Raw genomic sequence first — 24,630 nt, 5'->3', positions numbered from 1 at the left:
GCCTCTTGAGGGCTCGTAGGGGTGTCCACGCATTGTCGAAGGATTTGCCAAAGCAAAGCAAAGTCGTGTCTACAGAAGACCTTGACTAATTTGAGGATAGAAGATCAACAAATATGCGAAGAGGACGGGCATTCCCAGCATACGCATTCCACATTATTACTCAGTGCATTATCTTTGTTGATGTCTTTTAGAGACGAAAAGATCCCATTCTCTATATTCAAATAGCCAGTTCTTTAACTTGACTTTACTTAACTAGCCAATCTGAGACTGACCTTACAAGAAGCACAGAAACCATGTCTAGTTTAACAGCAACTTGAATGTGCAGAACTAGAAGCTTATTATATTCAGTTAAAGTCCAGAAAAGCCTCAACATTCCATGCTGCCCATAATCAGCTGCTAGTAATCGAATGGCAAACCTTGGTGAAAACCATGGAATTTATCTACAATACACAGTTTTGTCAACCTCTGCAGGTATGGATAAAAGCCAGATGTCCCTCGTCTGCTTTGCTTGCAGCAAATACCATATTTCCACATCACAACGACAGAAAACACTTCTGTTCGATGCGTATAAGTTTCTAACATCTTAGCATGAATGTTCCTTTTGTCTTATCACCAGTAGAGACCCAACAAACACCATTGAAGTTATCAGAATCAGTATTACAGCTGCTCTTGAAGGCTCCAAATGTGACCTGCACCACTCGTTTTGACAGAGAAACTGTAGATATTGGCAAATCCCATAATACATGAAGTTACTGATCCACACAATTGAATGGAAAACCAGTCTTTGAAGCGCTTTGCATATCAGTTTTCAGCATATTCTCCATCTCTATCATCGTATCTGCACAAATCATACCGTCATATATCCCATCTATGTGCTCATCATCCTCTAAAATTCCTACATTTTTCAAATTTTTCTCCTTCCTGCATATGTACTGCCTGGCAGCTCTAGGCAACCTAGAAGTCTTCTGATAGCTCATCGAAGTGTTTGTTGAAATCCCAACAAAATCGGAGGAGAAAACACTGCTGCCAAGAGGCAAGAACTCCAATCTCCTCTGCTTTGTACCACCGTCGTCTCGCGAAACGGCGGTACCTAATGAAAACCCGAATCCCTCATAGTGGGCAAAGGTGCATCTCTGAGAGTATCCCTGTTTCTAACATGGTTCACACACACAGTCATAAACTGTACTGCCCTCATGCCATCTTTACTACGAATCCGTGCATAAGCAAATCCATCATCCATTACCTTTGTTTCCATGTGCATCTCTGTGATGAATGGTTGTCCAAGAATTATGGGATAAGAGCATGAATCCTGCACAAAGAAATGGAAATCCTCCTCTACATCTCCAATAGAAACCCTGACACTGGGATAGGCAGCATACAAATCACCTGCAGTGTTATTGGCGGCTCTCATACGCCACCCATGCTCTACATCCATAGGCCATCTGTTACTCTCATAAACTCCATGAACTATGAGATTAATCTCTGAACCATGATCCACCAATGCAACATAAGGCACCTGTTTCTCTCCAATTTTTACCATCGTCTCTGTAGTTGCCCTAGCCCAATGACTCCGCGAAAAGTGACTACGCGGTATCAAGACAGGCTCATCAGTTTCAGCATAATGCATAGGCTGAACCCTCTTCTCTATCTGCGGAAAAACAAAAGCATTCTCAACCGTAACCTCATCCTCATCCTCATCCAACTCTCCAATCAAAACTCCCTGTGTATCAGTAGTAGGCAATGCATGTCTTTTCCTCTTCAGGACCTCCTGAAACTGATCTTGAAACTCTCTTTTCGAGATGCCCAAAACCTCAGAAATAGTGAAAGTTACCTCACTGCCAAGTATCTTGTCATTAAAGATTTTCTTCATGTCCGTAGATGTCTCAATATCAAACATCAATCTAAATCCTGGCTGCTTTCTCTCTCTGGGCTCTTGCCTCTTTTCTCTCTTTTGAGCATCTTCCATCTGTCGTTTTGGCCCTGGTCTCAAAGACAGTCCTGCAATAGGTGGAGTAACAAACTCACCCCCTCTAGTCTTTTTAGCTGCACTTGGATTTTCTTCATCCCTCTTACGCTTCTCCTCAACAAGTACATCTGCTCCCTGAGACTTAGCCAAGTAGGCATAAATAGAGTACCTGTCAACAGGCGAATCCCAACCTGTCTCTGATCTGAAGCTAGAGCCTGACTAGTCAAAACAGTTTTCTGAATTTTTCCCTTGTTTGCAGTCTCCATAGCATAAGTCCATAGTGCTGACTGATTCTCTGATCCCTTCTCAATCTGGACTCCATATGCAGAAGCATCTCCTCTAGCTGTCACATAAGAAGTATGCGCAGCCATGTCATCCACTAACTTCTTCATTCCGCCTTTACCAAAGTTGGTAGCAAGCGGAGCTCCTGTTTCAGTCAACCAAATCTTACCATCTTGTCCCCAAAATACCAAATTCTTCCTCCTTGCATCCTGAAAAGATTCACAATCCCTACAATGCTGATGGTCCGTACTATCACACCAAATACATCTCCGATCTCTCCTAGGTGCACTAGAAGCACTCCTAGGTGCAGTAGGAGCACTAGAAGAAATAGTAGGCGCAGTCGAAGCAAACTGCTCTTTCAATTTTCCCACCAACTCCGCTTTAACTGACTCTAGTGTCAAATCCATTATGCCTTTGATTATGTCATCAAGAGAGGAAGGCACCGATGGAGTGGATGGTTTTGGAGCAGAAGGTGCAGGCATCGGTCGTGGAACAGGAGGAATAAGAGGAGTAGAAACAGTAGGCACTGGCATAGGCCAAGAAATTGGCTGAGGAGGAGAAGGAATAACAGGGATAGAAGCACGCATAGGATCAGAAGATGGTGTCAGTGTCATAAAACCATTCTGTAAGCGGGTCTTCCATATCCTCCTCTTGGTCAAAGTCAAGACTGCATCCTGGGCATCCTGCCAATCCATTTTAAGTCCCATAGGCTTCTTGCGATCCTCAAGAAGTTCTCCCAATTCTTCCTGAAGAGCAGGATCTGCAGCTTGCAAGAAAATCTCAACTTTCTCAACATCCAATGCTCTTTGTTCAATTGCATCAAGCTGACTATACCTTTCTTCAAATTCTCGAATCAACTCTGAAGCAGCTAGACCTTTTTTTGGCATGTAGACCCACTCTCAGAATGACCGCCGTGTAGCCATCCCAAAGTCCTCAAGGAAATACTCTTCTTTCAGGGCCTTCTTAAAATCTTGCCAATGTGAATTTTGAATAAAAAGATCAGTCACTTTTGCCCTCAAGGCGGGTGTGACAAGACGAAGGAAGTACTTACTCATAAGTCCAGCTGGAACTCCAAAAAAACCCATTTTGATTTCATATGTCTTCAAATATGCTGAAACATTACGGCCCTCAAATAGCTTCTTCTCATTCTCAACTGCTTCAATCGCCTTAGTCGCGTTGTTTGCATTCTCTTGCTCTGAATATAGTTGCCTTTGCTAAGACAACTGTTGTTGATGTAATTGCTGTTGTTGCTACTGCTTTAGATCATCTATTGAAGTACTTGACGCAGCAGTCATTGATGGAGCTGAAGTAGAGGACGCAGCTGGAATTGTAGAAGAGGCTAAAATAGATGTTGAAGTATCTCCCATCCTGAAATTTCTGCGACGCTTTCACATCAGGTTCACCAAAGATGTCGAAGGATTTGCCAAAGCAAAGCAAAGTCGTGTCTACAGAAGACCTTGACTAATTTCAGGATAGAAGATCAACAAATATGCGAAGAGGACGGGCATTCCCAGCATACGCATTCCACATTATTATTCGATGCATTATCTTTGTTGGTGTCTTTTAGAGAAGAAAAGATCCCATTCTCTGTATTCAAATAGCCAGTTCTTTAACTTGACTTTGCTTAACTAGCCAATCTGAGACTGACCTTACAAGAAGCACAGAAACCGTGTCTAGTTTAACAGCAACTTGAATGTGCAGAACCAAAAGCTTATTGTATTCAGTTAAAGTCCAGAAAAGCCTCAATATTCCATGCTGCCCATAATCAGTAACTGCTAGTAATCGAATGGAAAACCTTGGTGAAAACCATGGAGTTTATCTACAATACACAGTTTTGTCAACCTCTGCAGGTATGGATAAAAGCCAGATGTCCCTCGTCTGCTTTGCTTGCAGCAAATACCATATTTCCACATCACAACGACAGAAAACACTTATGTTCGATGCGTATAAGTTTCTAACATCTGGTTAGCATGAATGTTTCTTTTGTCTTATCACCAGTAGAGGCCCAACAAACACCATTGAAGTTATCAGAATCAGTATTACAGCTGCTCTTGAAGGCTCCAAATGTGACCTGCACCACTCATTTTGACAGAGAAACTGTAGATATTGGCAAATCCCATAATACATGAAGTTACTGATCCACACAGTTGAATGGAAAACCAGTCTTTGAAGCGCTCCTTCGCTTACAACAAGGGTTTCTGAATTGCAAAGCTGACAAACCAATAGCAATGCATCACTGGTCACCCAACAAATAGTGTTGCATCCACTGATGAATCATCGATTAATCACCTTGAGGGACGCAGTTGATCAGGACGCACTGACCATCGTCACAAGTCCATGAAACATGATTGCAGACATAATTGATTGCGATTACGAGGCGACAGGACTGGATCTGGGATCAACACACCTTTCTCAGGCAAAGTGGATTGAGATACCTCCTTATGCTCTGCCAGGTTCTTCTTTTATCCCTATTCGAGTTTCCTTCCTCCACAAACAGCTGGCCTCATAGCACATAACCACAATTCAAGCTCTAAAACACGTACCAGCACGCACATCTTCCATGGTGGTTTGCAATCAGGTTTGTTTACATATGCAGAGATAAAACTGATCCTGGCATCCTCTCTGATAGCCCTAGCATCAACTGCACAGAATATTTCCCTTTTTGGGAGCCCCTGAACCTCAAAAAAAAAGACGACAAAGGCAGAGGGATAACCCGCTCTAACTTTGAGTCATCATCAACAAAGACAAGTCGTACAGTTAGATGCTGCTGCCAAATCTAAAGTCCATTACCCTCAACAGTGCCGGTGATTATAGTCGTAGAGGGTTGGTCAAAGACCACAAAATCGAGACTGGTGGTGTCATTAGTTCCTACCTGCACAGTATATGATGCTGGTGATGCTCGCTCAATTCTTGACAGGCCATTAGCATCTTCCTTCAGGGCAACTTTGACTGCATATGAAGTGTGTGGAAGTAATCCTCGGAGTCGAAACCTTCCATCTCTGTTTGTCATCACTGATTCCTCATATTAGCCCCTTGTTTCTAAGCGTGTTTCCACAGTAACACCTTCCTCTGGTTTTCCCATTAATGAGGTTCGTCGTTACACCATCTTTCACTGCCACTTTTTCCCATGACGGAGAGAGAGCTTGCCTTCCCCAGGATTGCAGAAATTCCTTTCCTTTTGAGAAAGCTCCCCCTTGAAAAAGCCTTCAACACGCCATTTCCATCCAAAAAAAGCGGCTCCTAAATTGGCTTTTCTCCCCCTTAAATTTGAAAATCCATAGTTACATTTTGCATCTTCACTTTACCGGCCCTGCAAATAACTGTTCTTGAATCACCCACATTGGCAACAAGGAGACGGTCACCCATCAAAACAGCAGTTGATGCCGTTGAGCCAACCTCTCTGTGCTAACTATTTTCAGCTTTCAAATACTCTGAGTCCGTTTGCTGATATGTTTCAACTATTGCACTTCTTGTATCAGGAATAAACTTAGGATGTTTAATCAGATTTTCGAAAAGGTTCTTTTGCACATAATCTGCAGCATGAGAACCTCCATGACCATCAAATACACCAAACAAGCCAACAATGTGCCCATCAACTTGAGCAAATCGGGCCTCCTAGAAATCCTCCATAAAGGCTCTTTTCCATGAATTTGCAACACCTTAAGTGCATTCTTGCACTTGAATCCGTCGCTCTTGGCTGGCCAATTTACACACCGACGTTTCTCTCGACCAAGTCGGCGAGCAAGTTCTTCTACAACCACTTGCCCCTCTTCTTCTTCTCAAAGAAGTCTTGGAATTCCCACAGATACTCATACTTATCACCCTGATTCTCCATTGAGCATAATGTGAAACTCCTGTGAACTGTTGATCAAAACCTCCTCGTCTAGGTTGACTGACCACTTGGCAAGGCATGCCAATTAGAGCATTATTGATAAGTTCCTCTAGCTCCAAACCCTCTTCCACGCAAAACAAAAGTATAAACACAACAACTAGATATGTACAAAGTATCAAATCCCACACACAACTTTTAGGTGGATTTCACACCTCGAATGCGCAGCAATACGACAACGTATGCTTGGGGAAGAACTTCCCGCGTGTGCGCCTCTTGCCATTTTCTTGGGAGCCATTGACGTGTCAAATTCTAGTTCAGCAAATCCTCCTTGGCTCTTTCGTGTATCAAATCCCTTTCTACCCTGGATTTTTCTATCTTGCGCGAGACATGGCCCTTACAGAATGTGATTTTTGGCAAAACCCACAGTGGTGAGGATGAACAAGGCTTATAGAATCCTTGTTTTTAAAAGCTTCTATGCTTCTGATAGCAGAAGCTACGTGGAGAGAGAAGAAGTAGTTTAGTGGGAGAAGATGCCAATGACGAAGATGGAGGTGATAATGATGATGGTGATGGTAGAGTGGAGGCGGCAGCAGCGTTGCAACAGGTGGCAACGGGCGGCGTGTGGTGGCGGCTTCCTGGCGTGGCGGCGCTCTCTGACAGCACGGCCTCCTCTTCTCTCTCTTCGTGCCTCCCCACAAGCTCTAAGGGGGAGGTTATATAGGTTAAGGGGGGGGAGAATAGCCACCCCCATGGCATGATTGCATGCCCTCTCCTCCACATGCTTCTCCACGTAACTCACTCCTTCTCACACTCCCTCTCCTCCTACCATGCATCAGCTGAGGGGAGGGGATAAATAATTAAAAAATTTGCATTAATCTTAACCATTATCCATTTGCCCCTTTTTCCAAGAAGGGTGTTCTCGTGCGGCTTGCGGTCTTCAAGCCTCAGCCTCTTTTGCACGACACGGAGCCGGATTTTAACATTGTGCGCGGAGGGAACATAGCCACTAACATTATTCGACGCGGGAGATTATTTTGCACTTACTTTTGCGCAAGATGTGCGGGTTTTAAAGTCAACTTAATATTTTGAGTGGAAATGTTACAAAAATTTTGGGTTTTAATTCGTGCTCTACAAGTAAGTTTTTTTTTATTTTTGATGATTGGTTGAGCAGGAGAATTCAATTCAATACCTTGCTTTTGTTTTTTGTCCCATTTAGAGTAGGATAGAAAGGAGAAATCAGAGTGGAAAGCTTACAACTTACTACTGTAAAACATTCCTACACATGGCAAATGGAAAACAGAGAGGGCTCAGATGTCTCAGAGTTGCAGGTGGAGTGATCAAGAGGGCTGAGGTGCTAACCATGTAGGGTTTAAGGTCTTGGCTAACCAGGGAAGACCTCATTTGCACTCCTAGTTTTGAGAGAGAGAGAGAGAGAGAGAGAGAGAGAGAGAGAGAGAGAGAGAGAGAGAGAGAGAGCTCGCATGTCTAGGCTTACATCAGATCGATTGGAGCATATCGGGACTTCTAGTGAGATCTAGGTCCTTGATTCCTAGAAGTCCTCATAAGTGCTAAAAACATTTAAGTGAGGATTTTTGGCAAAAATGTGATCGACACATCGAACACTCCCCACAGTGTCTGATTCCCAGAATCGGACCAAGCGACCCGTCAGATTTCCAAAATCAGACCAATAGTACCCGTCCAATTCCCAAAATCGGACTCGAACAAACCACCTAGTCCAATCAGACACACCTGTCCAATTTTGAAAATTTGATCAACTCCAAATCAAATTCACCACTTCTGTCTGATTCTGAGAATTGGACGAGAAGAAATTGGGCATCACTTTGTCTGATTGGATACTCGACCCGTCCGATCGCAACAATCAAACCAACAAACCTATTTGATTGAACATACCTTCGAATTAGACCAAGTACCCTTGTGCTATTCCTAGAATTGGACATACCCCAATCAGACCACCAACTCAAACTATCTGATTGGACACACATGTCCAATTGTGACAATTGGACACGACCCTGTCCGATTCCTAAAGCAAACACTAATAAATTAGACACATCCTGAGAAAGAAAATCTGGGAATTTGAACTACGGCTAATGAGGAGCATGACCCACGATGGAGGAACCCACCGAATGCCTCATAAGTAGTTACAAACCTAGAAATCGTGGCTAAATAGGCTAGAATTGTGTTTGGTGCTGTGGGCTAATAGCAAGACCCCAACTCGACCCTGAGTAATCCGAATGGGAAAGCGTAGCAAACAAACTTGAGAAGTCGGCGATAACAGCTGGGAACCAAACACATGACCCTATCAAGCCAACTCGTAGACCGGAGAGCCGGAGCTGCACACACTTTGTTTTCTCACTTACCTTAACTCCATATTCGAGATTTTGAGAATTTCCCATAAATATGGGAAAACCAAATCAAAATGGATTTCATGAATTTTGGAAATTTCATTAATTTGGAACTTGGTGCAATTAAACATATTAATGCTTATGGTTGAGACTGATGACTCCGATGGGGAGTACATACTTGCAGCTAGTTCTTGTTATGCTATGCCATTGATCGAGGTTCACTCTATGCATGCACAATGCTAGCTTTTGGATTCTAGTGCTTCATTTTATGTTACACCATGCCATGAGTGGTTCCATTCCTACTGCACTATCTTTGGTTCAGTTCGCTTGGGTGATGACAAATCACTTGCTATTATTGGCATTGGGGATGTACGACAACTGCAGTTCTCTACTGGCAGTACTTTTTTGTTACAGGATGTACATCATGTACATGCGCTTACACGTAGTCTTATGTCTGCAGGGTAGCTTGATGATGATGGGTTTCATGTCTCTTTTGGGGATTCTGCTTGGAAGATCACACGTGGCAAACTTGTGCTTGCTAGAGATGCCAAGGCTGGAAACCTCAACCTCTATCCTCTTGTAGTTGATGGGTCCTTTGTTGACCATGTTTTGTTAGTGGGTTCCATCCCACATGTATCTCTTTGGTATGCCCATTTGGGCCATATGCCTTTGAAGGGAATGAAAATGCTTTATGGTTTGCAGTACTTACCGCCCCTTGACTATGTATGTTTTGATTCATGGCAGACAGACTAGGAATACGCATAAGAAGTCTGCTAGGACACAACCCCCTGGCATTGGTACATTCGGATGTCTATGGGCCCATACCCTATCAATCTATGGGTGGTGCAAAGAATTTGGTCTTCCATGCGAAGACGAAACACATTGAGGTGAGGTATCACTTCATACGTGGGGTCATGGAGGACAAGTCTGTTTCGTCTTCTGTGCGAAGACGAAACACATTGAGGTGAGGTATCACTTCATACGTGGGGTCATGGAGGACAAGTCTGTTGTCCTTGTCAAGATCTCCACTAACAAAAATCTTGCAGATCTGCTCACGAAAAGCCTCACACTGAGCGCTTTACCTTCCTCAAGAGATTGATGGGCATTGGATGAGATGGCATTTTTCCTCATTGTGTTGTACATGTGTACATTATACCGTCTTTTCTTTTTCTTTTCACTCCTCACTGAGGCAGATTCACCTTTAAGTGGGAGGTTTTTGGGGGTAAAGCCGCCTCTGCCTAGTCGCCCATGTATTACTACACTAATAATACCCGCCATTGCACATTGCAGGTGGCGGGGCCCATCACCATCACTTTATTCTTTATTCTTTAAGTGACAGTTTGAATAAAGGAAGGCTCGGTCACACATTGTGACTATTGGAGTTCCCATTTGGTCTCTCTCTCTTTCTTGCTCTTGCTCTCCCACCATAGCTCTTCCAAGCAAGCTTCGATCCTTCTCACCTTTCAAAGCACGTATGTGTTTCTTTCGAAGCACTAGATATGGAGGAGGAGCAACAAAAACCAATGCTCTTTCAAGAGTTATTCAATTGGTTTTTTCGAAGACAGCTTCAAAGATGGAGAACACAATAAATGCTACGGAATATAAAATATCAATACTATTTTCAAAATAATATATACATGGCTAGCTTTTAAGAGCCTTTACATCCTCGTCCTCCTCATGTATTTTTCCTCTATAGCGTAAAAAATTTCTTCTCTTGTATCTAGCTATGGACTTGATATCTATTTTGTTTGCTGCTAAAACATAAGATGAGTATGCAAGGAAGTATCCAGCCCTAGAGGGGCAGAGAAACCATGACCATACCAAATATTCAGATGGTTGTTGTCTTTTCCAAAAACATAACTTTGTGTGCATTGTACCGCAAACCTAAATATCCAAGAAGCCTTGTAAGTGCTTTAACACAGATAATTGGCCATGAGGCCTCCTTTGAGAAAGTGCTATGCAAAACCAATAGAATATTGGGATCAATCCTCGATATATAATGCCCAAGTGCAACATCCTTTGGGGAACTACCACCAACTCTCGATCCTTTGGCTCTTCCCAAGAAATTATCCTCATCTATTGCAACTGTAAAAGCAATAGTCAGAATGAAAAAAATGAAAATATGTATGTGGTTCCACAAAAATAAAATAATGCATTACCATTTGATTTTCATCACTCTCAAGTTTGCTTGGATTCCATAAGCTAATTGATGTCTCCCTAATATCCTTGAGCTCCTTTACGTATTCTGACTCCTCCCTTCCAAAATTGGAGATTCCAAGCTTCTCTTGAAATTGGTCAAACTCTTTGTCAACAGTCTATAACTCTCTCTCAACATCTTTAACCTTGCTTAAATATAGGGAAAAAGTATTTGATGCATCTATAAAGTTATCATCAAACATTTGAGTATCTAATTTAATTAATTCTTCCTTGGACTCATTTTCAACATCCACTATGTTTTTTGCATCTACAGATGCCTCTACAATAACTGCCAAGCAATAATCTTCTCTCAAATTGAAAGAATTTGGAGATCAGACAATAATATATACTCCTTGTCTTTAATTGGGAAAGTAGGCAAAGATGGAACGATAAGGCTTGAAGGAGTGTCAAATGGCTCATCAACCTCTATACTGGTCTCTTCAATTACCGTCTCTGCTTTGAATTCAGCAACATCCAAGTCCTTTGCAACTAATGCTTCCATCTGGGTGTCTAGTTGCTCCTCAACATCAACTTGATCTAGTATCTCTTTAAGAAGGCAACAGCTAGATAATTTTGAGGTTTCTTTATGCTTTTCATCAGATTTTAGAGGGTATTTCACAGGGGCAAATACAATGAATGCAATAGTCTTAAGCATAAACCTACATTTTTTTGGGTGTAAAGAGCATAACTTAGATGCATAAAATCTATCAAGAGAATGATAACCACATTTCTTGGTAAACAAGGACTTCTCAGGCCTAACCTTCCAACAAGGATGTAAACATACTCCTTGGAATCCAACTGAACAACAAGATATGCCAACTCTTCAAACTCTGCAAAATCTTCCTTGAAAAAGTCATTTGAGAAATTAAGAACTTGCTTAAGGTCCCACTCTAGATTGAAAATCTCCCTAGCTATTGGATAGAAAGAAATCTCAATATTGTTTCTATGAGAAAATCCAAAAGCTTCTTAGAGGCTGTGACATCTGTAATTTGAGACAGCCCTGGGATCCTCACAGGATACTTTGAAGCCTTTCCCTTCTTTGAAGCCTTGCTTGAACTTTCAATTGTCACTAACATATGAGATGCTATTGAAACATCTGAGGCAACTGACTCCTTTGTCATTGTGGGCTCAAGGACTCTTCTCCTCTTCATAGATATGGAGGCAGACATGTGTGACATCTCTGTAGTACCAGACATCTTCTTGAGATACCATAGATCTGCTTTAGACTGCTTTTCTATACAACGTGAGTATCAACGTATAAGCCTTTTGAAGTGCAGCCCTCATTCCATGTTGGACGAGTAAGAAATATGACGCGAATAGAAGCATTTAGGAATATCCAAACACCAACATCGTGCCATTTCAGCAAGGATAGGGAAATGCCTTATCACACCCTGTGTGGAAAGATTGGAGAATACGACGCAATAAGAAGAATATCAAAACCTTTTTATTTACCTTCTCGCGCTACTTTGGTGAATTTTGCCTTGTGGCTAGACTTTGGGAATGTGCTGAGGCATGTGGTGGAGGACAACTTTGACGGAAAGGATGTGGAAGTTGACTTCAAAGCTATTGGGTTCAAGATGTTGTGGTTTAGCGCCAGCAAGCCATGTTGACTCTACAATGTAGTGGCCTTATTGACGTGCAGGTTGGAATCATGGAGTATGGACAGAGGGGGTGATGAAGTATGGATGCAAGGGGTGACATGGAGGTTGGGAATGGGAGAAGAAGGAACGTATCAAAAACCCTAATAAAATGGCCAATGAGAACATGACACATGGACATCAGCACCTACGAGTATACAAGAACTTCTCAGCCTTAGCGCGAACGCGAATTCACACCTTACATCACGACTATCATTCGTTTGATAGTACTGATGTATCCGATCGACAAAGGTGATGTACGTCTAGTGTTGGTGACATCAAAAGCTGTCAAGTTGTCTGAAACAACGCGAAAGCATACTTCACACCAACATCAGCAACAACCCTCATTGCATTGTATTGGAGTTATAGAGAATATGAAGCGAAGAGGAGCGAGGAAGAAGCTTCTTCTTGTCTTCTTGCATTGCACTGCGAGGGGGGGAAATACGAAGGGAGGGCGTGCATTTGTGTTGTGTTGGAGCTTGTGCATTTGCGTTGTGTTGGAATCCCCCAATACAAAGTGATAAGGGCAAAGAAGGAACTCAAACTTGTGTTATCGCATTGTATTGGGCCAACCTTTAGTGCGAAGAGAGGAGAAGGAGTTCAAGGCCTAGCATTGTTTTGGCTTCCATCTAATCTTTAATTCGGCTTCCATCTAGTCTTTGTTTTGGCGTGATGGGAGTCAATTGTCTTCGTATTTAGCTTGCTTATCGTGCTATGTTAGTTTCAATGGCTAGGACAAAACAAATTGCAAGAAATATCTTGGTGAAGAAATCTTGTCAAGAAGATGCTGAGCAAACTATTGAGGAGACAGTTGAAGAAATTGTTCTCTATTACACCAGCTGTGGTAAAGTATGTGAAGGTGAATTCTCAGAGAACAAGTCATCTGGTAAGGTTGATCCCTCAACTTCTCCTCAAGTTCAACTTGCTAAGGAATCCCCTGTGAGGAATAAGAGAAAGTCAAGATGGTTTTACATGCATAGGTGTTTTGCAAAGATCATGAAAGCTCAAAAGTCAACTAGTCACCTCATTCCTAAGGCTGCATTTTTTAGACTGGTCAAGGAGATATCTGATAGGTTGTCCTTTGTTGCTTCTATGGATGGCCTCAACAAGAGATGGCAATTGTATGCCCTACTATGCTTACAAGAGGAAGCAGAAGATTTTTTCATAGAATTTATGAATGATATTTATATTGTAGTTGCACATGCACATCGAATTACATTAATGAATAAAGACTTTAGTATGGTTAGCAAACTTAGATATAGGTTTGACAAAGTTTTGAAGCCTCTTCCATCGACTGATCAAAAGGCATTTGAAATCCTCAATGTTCCACCCAAGGGAAAGCAAAAATAGCCACCAGCACCCAAGATTGAAAAGGTTACCCATTTGTATCCTACAAGGGTTGCAAGTGAGCAAGAGGTTGTCTTGGAGGAGAAAAGGAAAAAGGTAATCGAAAATGAGAATTTGATCTGGCAGAGAAATATTTTGTCTCTTGGCCCAATGAACTACGAGAGGATGGGCAAAGTGTACGGCCAAATAGTCGTGAATGTTTGTGTTAGTCCTGCGAAAGAAGACTACATCAACATTTCTCCAAAGGATAAGATCCTATTTAAGAAAAAGAATACTCAACTAAGAGATTCAATAGTTTATTGTTGTCTGAGGTAAGGTCTTTTGCTTCTCTTTATTTATAATGAATTTGTCCAAGGGTCTCTATATTGCACTCATTCTCTTATTCATTCTTTACTTTGTATACATGGCATATATTGCTTCTCTTAGCATTCATATTGCTAAGAGTATATTTGTTATTGATTCACTTCTCTCTGTGGATTTATTTTCAAAATCTGATTCAAATATTGCAAGGTTTTTTAAGCACTTTGATAGTGTCACAAACCATCATTTTTTTTTCCATATATTGAAAGGTACTTTCTTCAACATTCTATCTCTTGACAATTTGTCTTTAGGGTTATTTCTCACTTGTGTTTTGGTTTGCAGAGGACATTGGAGCCCTAATCTATATCGACATTTCTGCAAGAGAGGTCATTTTTATGAATTCTCTTTCAGGAATCCATGGTCAATCAAAGATGTATTGTCAATAAACACTCTTTATTTTATCTTTTATTAGATAAAGTTTATAATATTCGCTAATAAGTTAATATGTGCAGTGATGCTAGACTTGTTACTACCCACTTGGACACCAACTTTGAAAGCATTATTGATCCTCAGTGACCTTTCAAGTTTCTGCTTCAAGAGGTCCCATTCCAAAATGACATACATAGTTGTGACTCGAGAGTGGTTTCAAATGCTTCAAGGATAATAGATTCAAAGTTACTGAATGTAGAGGGGGTGAATGTAAGTCTCCTATACTTTATCCTTTTTATAGTGAATGTCTCTTGCCACTTCAAATAACTTGTGTACTTTGTTACAGTGCAAAGACTACCCTATGTCATACATGTGGTGGATACGGAAGAGGTGTATTGAACTAGTTTGATAGGGCAATTACACCAGTGGACCCATATTCCCCTCTCCCAGCTAAAAATTCCAAAGGACAAGCAACAACAAAGGACAAAGGCAAGAAAATGGCAACCACCAAGAAAAAGAAGTCTCCAATGTCCAAACAAAAGGGGCCCAAAATGAAGGGCATGCCTAAGCTTTCTCCATTGAAATTTAGTCCATCTCCTCTAAAGCCCAAGGAGAAAAGAGTGCCTGAGGTAATTAAGTTCTTCGAGCAACCAGAGAAAACACCTACTAAGAGGAATCTAGTGATGATGGATGAAAGTATGGAAGATAAAGCAACTTTCCCAAAGAAGAAGAGAAGTCTTAAGGATGGAGAAGCTATAGATCAAGGAGAAGCTAAAGAACAGCCTAAGGATGGAGAAGCCAAAGATGAAAGAGAAGCTAAAGAATAGCCTTATAATTATCAGTTTGTCTATTTGTACTGAAGTAACATTCCCCTTGTGTATACATCTGTAGTGCAATATTCTAACCCAAAATGTAATGATATGTCATTTTGATCTTACCCATGAAAGATAATTTTTTGTTCATAGGATCATAGAGAATTATAAAGCTTTACCAAGTTTTTCCTATTAAATTGTATTGCAATTTTGTAACTCCTGATATAATGAAATCATTTTGGTCCACAAATGATGACAATTTGTTATTCACAAAATCACTACAAAGCTTATACCAAGATTTTTTTTTAATAGTACTTATCAATGTGTATACTTTCAAGTTTCTGGCAGCAATATTTGTGAGCAAAAGAAATATTCAAAATTATTTATGCATGCATATTTATGGTCCGAAACTCACAACACTAAGAGGCAAACAACTCATACATGATACAAAGCTCTCAGCTCTTTTTCCAATTACAGCACCATTTACCTTGAACTTATATCCAAGAGTAACATTGTCTAGAAACTCCAAGGTGTCTCTTACATCCTTAAGACTCCACTTTGAAGTAATGTTCATCTCCTTTACTTCTTGTGTGGTAACTTGCACTGTAAGTTTCAATGTCTTACAATCAATATCTGAATCTAAAGGAACCCAAGCACCCAATCTAACTTTATATCTTCTGTAATCAAAACCTATGATAAGAGATTGTTAAGATATATTATAGAATAAACCCAATGATTGAGGGCACACATTGCACCTTATAAAGTCACCTTTGTGGTCAGATTCCTTGACTTTCCAACATAGATCTAAAATTTTATCCAAATCTTCCTCTAAAAAAATTATGTTTAGCCATGAAACATTCGTCCATTGTAAGCATGTTTTAAAGCAAGGTACAAAAACATGCAAGGGTAAAAACCATGATAAACATACTCTTCTCAAGATGCTTCCAGGAGTCATAGCCTTCTGAATATCTTGAGCAATTTTGAGTTTAAAGCTCTCCGTTGTTGCTTCATCAGGCATCTCCCAATCCAAAGATGAGAGGCTTGGTAACTGTAGATCTTCAAGGTATCCATACACACCTGCTCTTGAAGGAACCACATATTGTGCATAATGCACAAAAATTTCACTTTCATGAAAAAGATCCGTGGTCTGATCAACATAAATAATGTATGTAAATTCTTTATGAATGGCATGGAATGTTCCCTGAGGCCCTCCACAGGTTGCCACTCCAAACTTGTTGATGAAAAGATATCTACAACCAACAATCCATTATTTAGCATATGCTTCAAACAAAACTATATACTTACGTATATTTTACAATTCAAACTTACAATGTGCTTGCTGAAAAAAACATTCTTGTGGAGCCAAGTGCATATCTCTAGCCATATAAACATGTTGCACCGAAGCAAACTAGCCTTGAGGTGTGGTTTTGAAGGCAAAATACGTCCCTTCCAATGATATTTGATATCCCCTTATTTATTTATTTTTTCACTTTAATGCTAAGGATTCAAAAAGATTGCAAAACAAGTAAAAATAGAACCCATTCTAGGATTGGGCATTTCATTCACCATTAGCTTTTGTCCTAGAGCAAAGAGGAAGATCATTGGTTGAGCACGACTTGTACAAAGTTGATCACTAGTTCAAGCAAGATGGCACACAAGGTTACATTCCAAGAGTAAAGGCTTTCCAAGTCCCTAAAGCTAGCATGGAATGTAATGATATCCCATCTTCAAAGTTGGAAAGGCCATATTAGCCCAAACATATTAAATGCTTCTAATCAAGGTGTGTTTTTGTGAAATGTCTAAGGAACAAAATTGTAAGTCTTCTTCAACGGCAAGCAAGGCTTGATGGAGAAAGAATCAAAGCCTAGTGACAAATCGATATAGTTAATAAATACTTGGTTGGAATGCAAAAATGGTTACTCAAGCTTTCTCTTAAGGGATAGTGTTTGCATGGAAGGTAGTTATGGGAGTCTTCTTCACTGCTAAAAAAACTCATGAAAATAGGATATTTGATAAATGGTATAGATGCAATAACTTAGAGACTCTTGGGCATCTATTCTAGGATGGTGCAATGTTAGAACTATATGAGAGGACATCTTGCCACACATGGGGTTTCAAGGCCAAAGTAATGTAAGTTTGGAGAATTGCATCTTGATGCCTTGAGAGCACCAAACTAGAATCTTTGGGTTACATACGTTGTGTATCCTACACTTCAAACTCTGGGAAGCTAGGAATAAGACTTCCTTTTATGGATAAAGTATCCAAGGTAATTGGAATTCAATTATAAATAGAGCCAAATGGGCCTAATATACATCCTCTCTACTTGGAAAGCTAGAAAGGTATAACTTGGCAAAAATACTTAATGTATTTGGCTATCCCTTTATAAATTCTTACTAATAGGATAATACACAATATCTTTATGCATCTAAAGAGCTCTCACAAGACAACCAAGTTGGACAAGATTAAGACTCTTGACCCTAGCTTCCAATATAACTACACCCTTCTATAAGGATGGACATGGGAAGGCTATAAGAGCACACACAACAAATGCAATCACATCAAGTGAAACAAAAATAATAGAAATGAAATTATTTAAAAAATCCAATCAATAGGAGTTACATGTAATCTAAGCGAGGTTCCACTTGCGGATAGCCAATCCGTAGTGGACCTAGAAAAAACATAAATTGAATCCAAAAGGTAGCCATAGCTTGAAACTCCAAAAGGTAGCCATAGCTCACGAAGAAATGAGATGTACCCCAATCACAAAGTGAACAAATTAGATTCAAATTTAACTCCTTAATGCCTTAAGCCTTAGCTCATGATGAGGTAAGAACCAATATTACAAATGCATTACCTCACTTAAAATGCCAAGCTTACGAGTGATTTAATGTCTAGAATGCTTTTCTTTGATACTTGAACCTTACAACACATTAACAAATTACACAATTGATAACCTAGAACTTAAATCAAAGGTCTAAGAATATACCAAAAATATGTAAACATTGGTACTTTGAAAGTAACAATCCTAAGTAGAACCCAAACACCATATATCTTCACACAAGTTCACTCACATTTAGCACGGTATCCTCTCTAGAAGACCCCCACAAGTTTGTACGGGAACACTCTTGCCCCATTAAAACATCCTCTCATTACATGCATGTTCGTCATCGCAACCAAAGTACTATAAATATACCCAACTATATTGCCTAGCAAAATCAAAATGCTCCTGTCCTCTAGAAGACCCCCACAAGTTTGTACCGGAACACTCTTAGCCCCATTAAAACATCCTCTCATTACATGCATGTTCGTCATTGCAACCAAAGTACTATAAATATACCCAACTATATTGCCTAGCAAAATCAAAATGCTCCACTAACTAAACTGCCAGACCTTTATTTGCCTTTGTTGTTGTCAATTACTTACTAGCAATTGCCCATTGCATCCTACTGGTTAACATTACCCTCTTCCTAGCCGAGTGCCAATCCCATGGCACTCTTCATTGGAGGTAGCAAGCTTTGAATTGCATCACAAACAAGGAATGTCGAGGACAATTGTGTAGCCATTGTGAGGAGAGTGCTAGTTGTCATTAGAGCTCAGCAAGGATTTTGGAGTCGTTTTGGACATTGGATGTCAAACAGGTACTGAGTGGGGTTAAATGGGACTTCTTTACATCTGAACAAATCCTATAGCCAAACAAGGAACATTTCTTGAAACATAAAATATAGAAACCAAGCTTCACGAATTCCACAAACTGCCTCTTTACAACAGCAATCTCTTTATTCACAGACAGCAATCACAGATTGCATAACTGGCCTCCTCAAAACAGCAATGTCATTATATGTAGAATATGCTGCTGAATTTTTTCTCGTAATAGACAACCACAAGGACATGCAAAGAAGTCCACCCCCCAGCATGTTTGAGCCTTCCAAAGACTCAACAAATGTCTTGCAAGTTGAGCACCAAAATTGGCAGTAAAGGTATTATTCTTGATTAGTGGTGAAGAACCCTTGAAGCAGGTGGCCAGAGCCATATCTGTAATTTGCATTTGTAACTTCTACAAGAGCAAGAAAGGTCCACTTATTTCAGTAACACTCATCTTTTCTGATATAAGGACCTATGACAAAATGGCATGTTAGTTGGGGCCCATCACAGGTGCACACCAAGACAAGTGAGTAGATGGCATCCTATCCCAGCTGGCATGTCCTTTGAAAAGTTACAGCGGTCCCTCTCGCCCACCATTCTTCTTTGCAAAGCTTCAAAAGACTCCCCTTGTTACAAGCCAGAAAGATCAAATTGATGCTTCCACACACGCATCCAATAAATAAAACTTTCATAGCAGATTCTTCATTTATTTTCATGTAACCCAAACATTTGGGTGAAAATTTTCGTTGATGACTATTCAAGCATCAACAGGAGACACATAATGAGGCCACTGATGAATGGTAAATGGGAACTGGTAGACCTTTTCCTTTTTAACAAAAAAGTGCCTCTGCAAGGGAATAGATGTGCAATCAGAACTGATAAACTTCGATTTTCCTAAAGGCCATCTATTTCGATTTCATCCACCCCTGCACCTGATATTTGAAATTTTCAGGCCACACCTCACCACATTGGCTTCTGCCAACAAAATAAATAGAGATCCCAAGCAGATGTGCTTAGCACATCCTCTCCCCTGACATGATCTGGTTGACTAATGTCTGTGGCAAAGTTCCTTTTGACTGCAGAGAATATTGGGAGATGTCAGAAAAAAGCAACAAATTCAGAACCAAAAGTAAATTCTTAGTAGGCTTGCCGTTTTAGCCATATAACGTGAGAACCTTACCTGGAAATGACGCATATGAAGAATTGGCTCACAACCAAGTTCTGCAACTGAATGTCCTGCTATACTCGTCGTGTTAAACCTCTTTGCAAGTTGCAATTCAAGCATATGCTCCATGGGTGTGTCAAGAATACGACATACTCTTAACAAAGCATCTAAAGAGTTCATCTGTGTGATAACATCACAAAGTCCAGAAAGGTAAAAACGAAAACCCAGTCATTGAAGTTAACACACAGTATCATCAAAGCTACCAAACTTGCCAAATGCATATAAGGGATATGTAAGAGCTCACCTTCATGTACGGACATGAAGCACAACCACCAGTCATAGAACAACCTTCACCCGAAGAAACCCCAGGAACTATAGAAAGTTTAGATAGTTTATTTTGAGCTGATACATCTGGCACTGAGGAGGATGTTGAAGAAATAGCATCAGAGGAGACAGGGAACACAATCTCAACTTCAACCTTGGATTTGTAGCCTCCCAATTTTCCATCTGCTAGAATCTTTCGTACTGCTCCCACGATTGCTGTTACCATTCCTGCTTCTGTACCTAGCACAAATTGGAGCTTATCATCGAAGTTCCTTTGCACAGCCTGCTGCACATGGTCTGTTATGAAGTCTAGTATATTCTGGGTGGATCCCACAACTCCCATCCCTCTCTGCTTGGCTTCCATTGCCAATGCAAACATTTCACCAGGAACTTCAAAGTGAGCAGTTAAGAATGCATCACAATAAGCCTTCCGCACCCGAGACACCACTTCATGCCCAAACAGATCATGTACAATGCAAGATCCATCCTGTTCAGGGATGGAACGTTAGCATGCAAAGTGAAAGGAGCAAGCTTAAATTCATGTTACAGTACAAGCACATTTTATCTAGCACTCCTGAAATTCGAACAAAAGATTTGCCTCATCTATGTCGGGAGAGGGAAAGACGGAAAGGCTGGATACATGAAAGCACAGACATTTGGATTCATGGATGGGCAAAAAGGGAAAGGACAGGACAGAGGAAAGAAGAAAGAATTCAGGGAGGGCTTAGTGGATGAATAGATGAATGGGTGAATGGATGTGTGTGTGTGTGTGTGTGTGTGTGTGTGTGTGTGTGTGTGTGTGCGCGCGCTTGCACACCCTTCATGGAAAATAAACTCATAGATACACACTTTTGGCTTGTGTGCAATGCCTCTGTACGAGGAATATGTAAGTCTCATGAATCTTTGGAACAGTCAAACCAACAAAGCCAACAAATTGCAGAACAAACAATTGTCAAAATGCAACTCTGCTTGGCTTCTAAGTGACTCTAAACATCTTCTTAACACATGATAATGTATTTACTGTACATGGTCATTTCAATGTGAACAAAAGAATTTTTATTTTGCGTAGTCAATTACCTGATAATAATGAAGCTGAGACAAGAGAGAGACTATTGATTGCTTGTTATGCAATGGGTGTATTGCTGCAATTTCTTTATCAGACAATCTTGCCATTTGCCGAAACATTTCCGCAAGATTTGCACCCATGTAGGAGTCCGGACCATACCAAACAGTGACATCAGGAACTTGTGCAAATGCCTGACCACAAAAGCATCAGTACTAAAAAGCAGCTTTAATTGTTAGAACAAAAACACCAGCAGAGACCAAAATTAACCTGTAATACTGTTTGGACCACATTTGAAGAAGTACAGGTGATAGTAGGAACAATGGCATGTGCTTTAGCTTTTGTTTCCAAAGATGTGTTTATGTATATGACATGAAGAGCCGGAGTACTTCTGGCAGCATCCCCTAAGAAACTTAAGTATTCTCTCTTTTCAGCTGCCTCGGCCAAAGAGCAGCCTATTTGTTCACCTGCCATGCGATAGACACCAACCTGTACAAATTCCCCAAGAAGAATTGGCCCTAAGAAAATTCCTTAAAATATGCTAAAAATAGTCTGGAGGCTATGTCCAAAACAATTTTCCTTTGTGGAAATACAGGTGTCACATGATTTCAAATATAAGGTGCTGTGTTTAGTAAATAACTGCAATTTCCAGATTACTCCAGGAACAGTATCACACCTGCTCATAACCAGCTTGATCAAGAATGGCACGAACATTCTCTGACATGAAATCCACACCAAGAACAGCAATATGCTTGCAGCCAGCATCTGCCATCTTCACAGCCCGGTCTGCCATTACTAAAGAGTCAGATATATGAATGTGTGGCCATGCCAACTTGGCAGCAGCAAGAACCCCCTGAACTTCAGGGTCCATATAGAAGTGTGCAACTACACCAATTTTCTTCTGTTGCAATAACCTAACCAGGTTTTCAATCTTGGACTGATCTGGCAAAAGATATTTGGCCTGTAAAACACCAAAATTCTTCAGCAGGTGTTTCACCTCTAAATTGCAGGGCATACTGCCAGAAATAACCAACAAAACAACAGAAATGTGCAAATTCCATTTGAGCAATCAAAGCTCGCTAATCAAAAGGTGTTGATGGCCACCTTGACAGGTCAGAGATAAAAACGATTGTTGAGAAAAAGTTATACCGTGGACAACAAATAAAGAAGAATGTTTATACAAAGACAGCAAAAAATCAACTTCATGAAAGTACATCCAGATTATGATCCTTTCATTTTACTTTGGTTGCCATTTACAAACTTGCTTGGGAAAAGCACGCTCTCTCAGAAGTGAAATTACAGATGATTGACACCGTAGCAGTTTTCAAGGGCAAAGCAATCCATCAACATAGAGACATAGAAGGGAAAATCATCAAGGCAAGCGAAAAAAATTATGTCAACTGTTGAACTATGTATACAACAAGAAATGTTACCTGTGCCAAAGCAAAACTGCCTTGTGCTGAAATCTCATCAGCAGTAACAAGTAAAGATGGAAAGGGCTCATAAGTATTTCTGCCTTCCAACGTGGCCATCTCCATTGCTGTTCGCTTCTTCATTGTGAGAAGAAGATTATACCAGGAATTCACCCTTGACGCAGTTGCACCAGGCAAAAGTCCTTCCAACGTTTCCAAGGGTATTGCCAACACTTCTTCTGGCCGGGCACCGTTGAGGGATAGAATGAGAACAGCACACAAACCTTTGGTCAACTCAGAATCACTATCTGCCTCGAAATGCATTCTACCATCTCTCTCTAGCTTGGCAAAAAGCCATACTTGTGCTGTGCATCCCATAACGCGGTTCTCCTTAACTCTTTCAGTTTGAGGAAAGGAAGGAAGCCTTGCTGCATAGCTTAGGAGTTTGGTGGTCCGCTCGCGAGCGTCGCTTATCGCTTTAAGCTCTGAAACCATGTTCATCAAAATCTCCAAAGCACTGATGTCATCTTTCCCAGATCGGGATGCAGACAAAGATGGAGAGGAAGCAAGCGATGGCATCTCAGCCACATTTGCGAGTGATGGAACCTCAGCAAGAAAGGTGACTGCGGGAGGATCACTTTTCCTCAAGGACGAGGGTATCCCAGCTATGCCGTGCTCTAAAACTGCTGAAATAACTAATGATTTGCCTGGGACCTTGGACGACTTGATGAGACGGTTGAAGCTAGAGCCTTGCAAGGGCTTTGAGGAAGAACGGAGCGATGATAGTGCATGGAGATGGTCAATATCAGGAGCAAGACCGGGCGAATCCTTTATCGTCATCATCATGCAAGGAGAAGAAGGGAGAAGGGAAGAGGAAGCCATAGAAAATCCTCCCTACCTTCTGGAGCGAGTTATATTTAGCTGCTTCTTCTTCTTCTTCTTCTTCTATTCCTCTGCTTCTTCTTCGCAGCCCTACAGCTCTGATGCTTGTCGTGCCGCTTCTTCTTTCTTATTTCTTTGCCGCAGTTCTTCTTCTTCTTCTTTTGCTTCTTCTTACTTATTTCATTACCGCGCTGCTGCTGCTTTTTCTTGTTCTCCCTTTCTTACAGCAGCTTAAGCTCTTCTTCCTCTTCTGCCGCGTCTTCTTCTTTCTTGTTTGTTTAGCGCGCTACTTCTTCTGTTTTTCGTCTTCTTCTTTCTTCTGGTTCCTTTCTTCACTTTACAGCAGCAGCTTTGCTTCCTCGTCCTCAAATGCTTTTCTGTCTGTTCTGAGAGGAAATGGCGAAGGCGTCCTTCTTTTGACTTGCCTCAAAGGGACAATGAAACGCGCGGAATGAGAGACGATGCTTCGCTTTATATACCATCTTGGGTGGACAGGTAGAATTTCGATGCTACACTTGCGTAAGGCTCAACGTATGGTGCAGGAAGAAAAAGCCTCTCAAACTTCTTCCCTTTTCCGTGTATATGACTCGCTTTATTTCTTTGTACACTTTAGATGGCGTGGTGGTAGGTAAAAACAATCAAAAGACCTATATATAAAGTATAAAGGCACACAAACTCTACGCTGGTTTTCAATGTGAGGGAGTGGGAATATGGTTCTATAGATAGCTTTTACACCACATGAGCAAATGTAAGGCCCATTATCTTACTATTATTATTATTATTATATTATGTTTGTTGTAGGTTCAAAAAGCCCTAAACTTCCAGAAGGCTTTCCAAACCTACTTCTTTTTCAAAACTTTTTTTTTTCAATCAAATCCCCTTCCTCTCTCCTCCCCTCCCTCAGCACTATGTGCCACGGGGTGGGGAAAGTCGGGATCGACAGTTGAGGGCGAGCATGGATCTCGGGGATGATCTAGA

The 24,630-nt window shown here is 40.9% G+C and overlaps 1 protein-coding gene across 1 annotated transcript; it reads right to left on the bottom strand.

The window, feature by feature from the left end:
* Positions 1-18,867: 18,867 nt before the first annotated feature.
* On the bottom strand, positions 18,868-24,156 carry LOC148025870 (quinolinate synthase, chloroplastic-like). Its single transcript, XM_087693126.1, has 7 exons — positions 22,792-24,156; positions 22,035-22,319; positions 21,629-21,847; positions 21,373-21,552; positions 20,276-20,782; positions 19,987-20,151; positions 18,868-19,882 (listed from the first exon to the last, which is right to left on the bottom strand). The coding sequence occupies exons 1-7, from the start codon at positions 23,650-23,652 to the stop codon at positions 19,820-19,822; spliced, it is 2,280 nt and encodes a 759-aa protein (XP_087549252.1). The 5' UTR covers positions 23,653-24,156; the 3' UTR covers positions 18,868-19,819.
* Positions 24,157-24,630: the final 474 nt, after the last annotated feature.

The sequence above is a fragment of the Lygodium microphyllum genome, chromosome 14 (genome assembly GCF_053477565.2).
Source record: "Lygodium microphyllum isolate KBCC chromosome 14, Lygodium_microphyllum_v1.1.10, whole genome shotgun sequence".
Classification (NCBI taxonomy): domain Eukaryota; kingdom Viridiplantae; phylum Streptophyta; class Polypodiopsida; order Schizaeales; family Lygodiaceae; genus Lygodium; species Lygodium microphyllum.
Note: the sequence above shows the minus strand (reverse complement) of the source record. Positions and strands in the feature narration are given on the sequence as shown.

Bases quoted from the DNA above. Each gene is read 5' to 3' on its own strand.
- LOC148025870 (XM_087693126.1), bottom strand. From the start codon at position 23,652: ATGGCTTCCTCTTCCCTTCTCCCTTCTTCTCCTTGCATGATGATGACG. The intron at 22,320-22,791 runs GTAACATTTCTT...GGTGTTTTACAG, and splicing joins GCAGTTTTGCTTTGGCACAG to GCCAAATATCTTTTGCCAGA. The intron at 21,848-22,034 runs GTGTGATACTGT...GAATTTGTACAG, and splicing joins ATCAAGCTGGTTATGAGCAG to GTTGGTGTCTATCGCATGGC.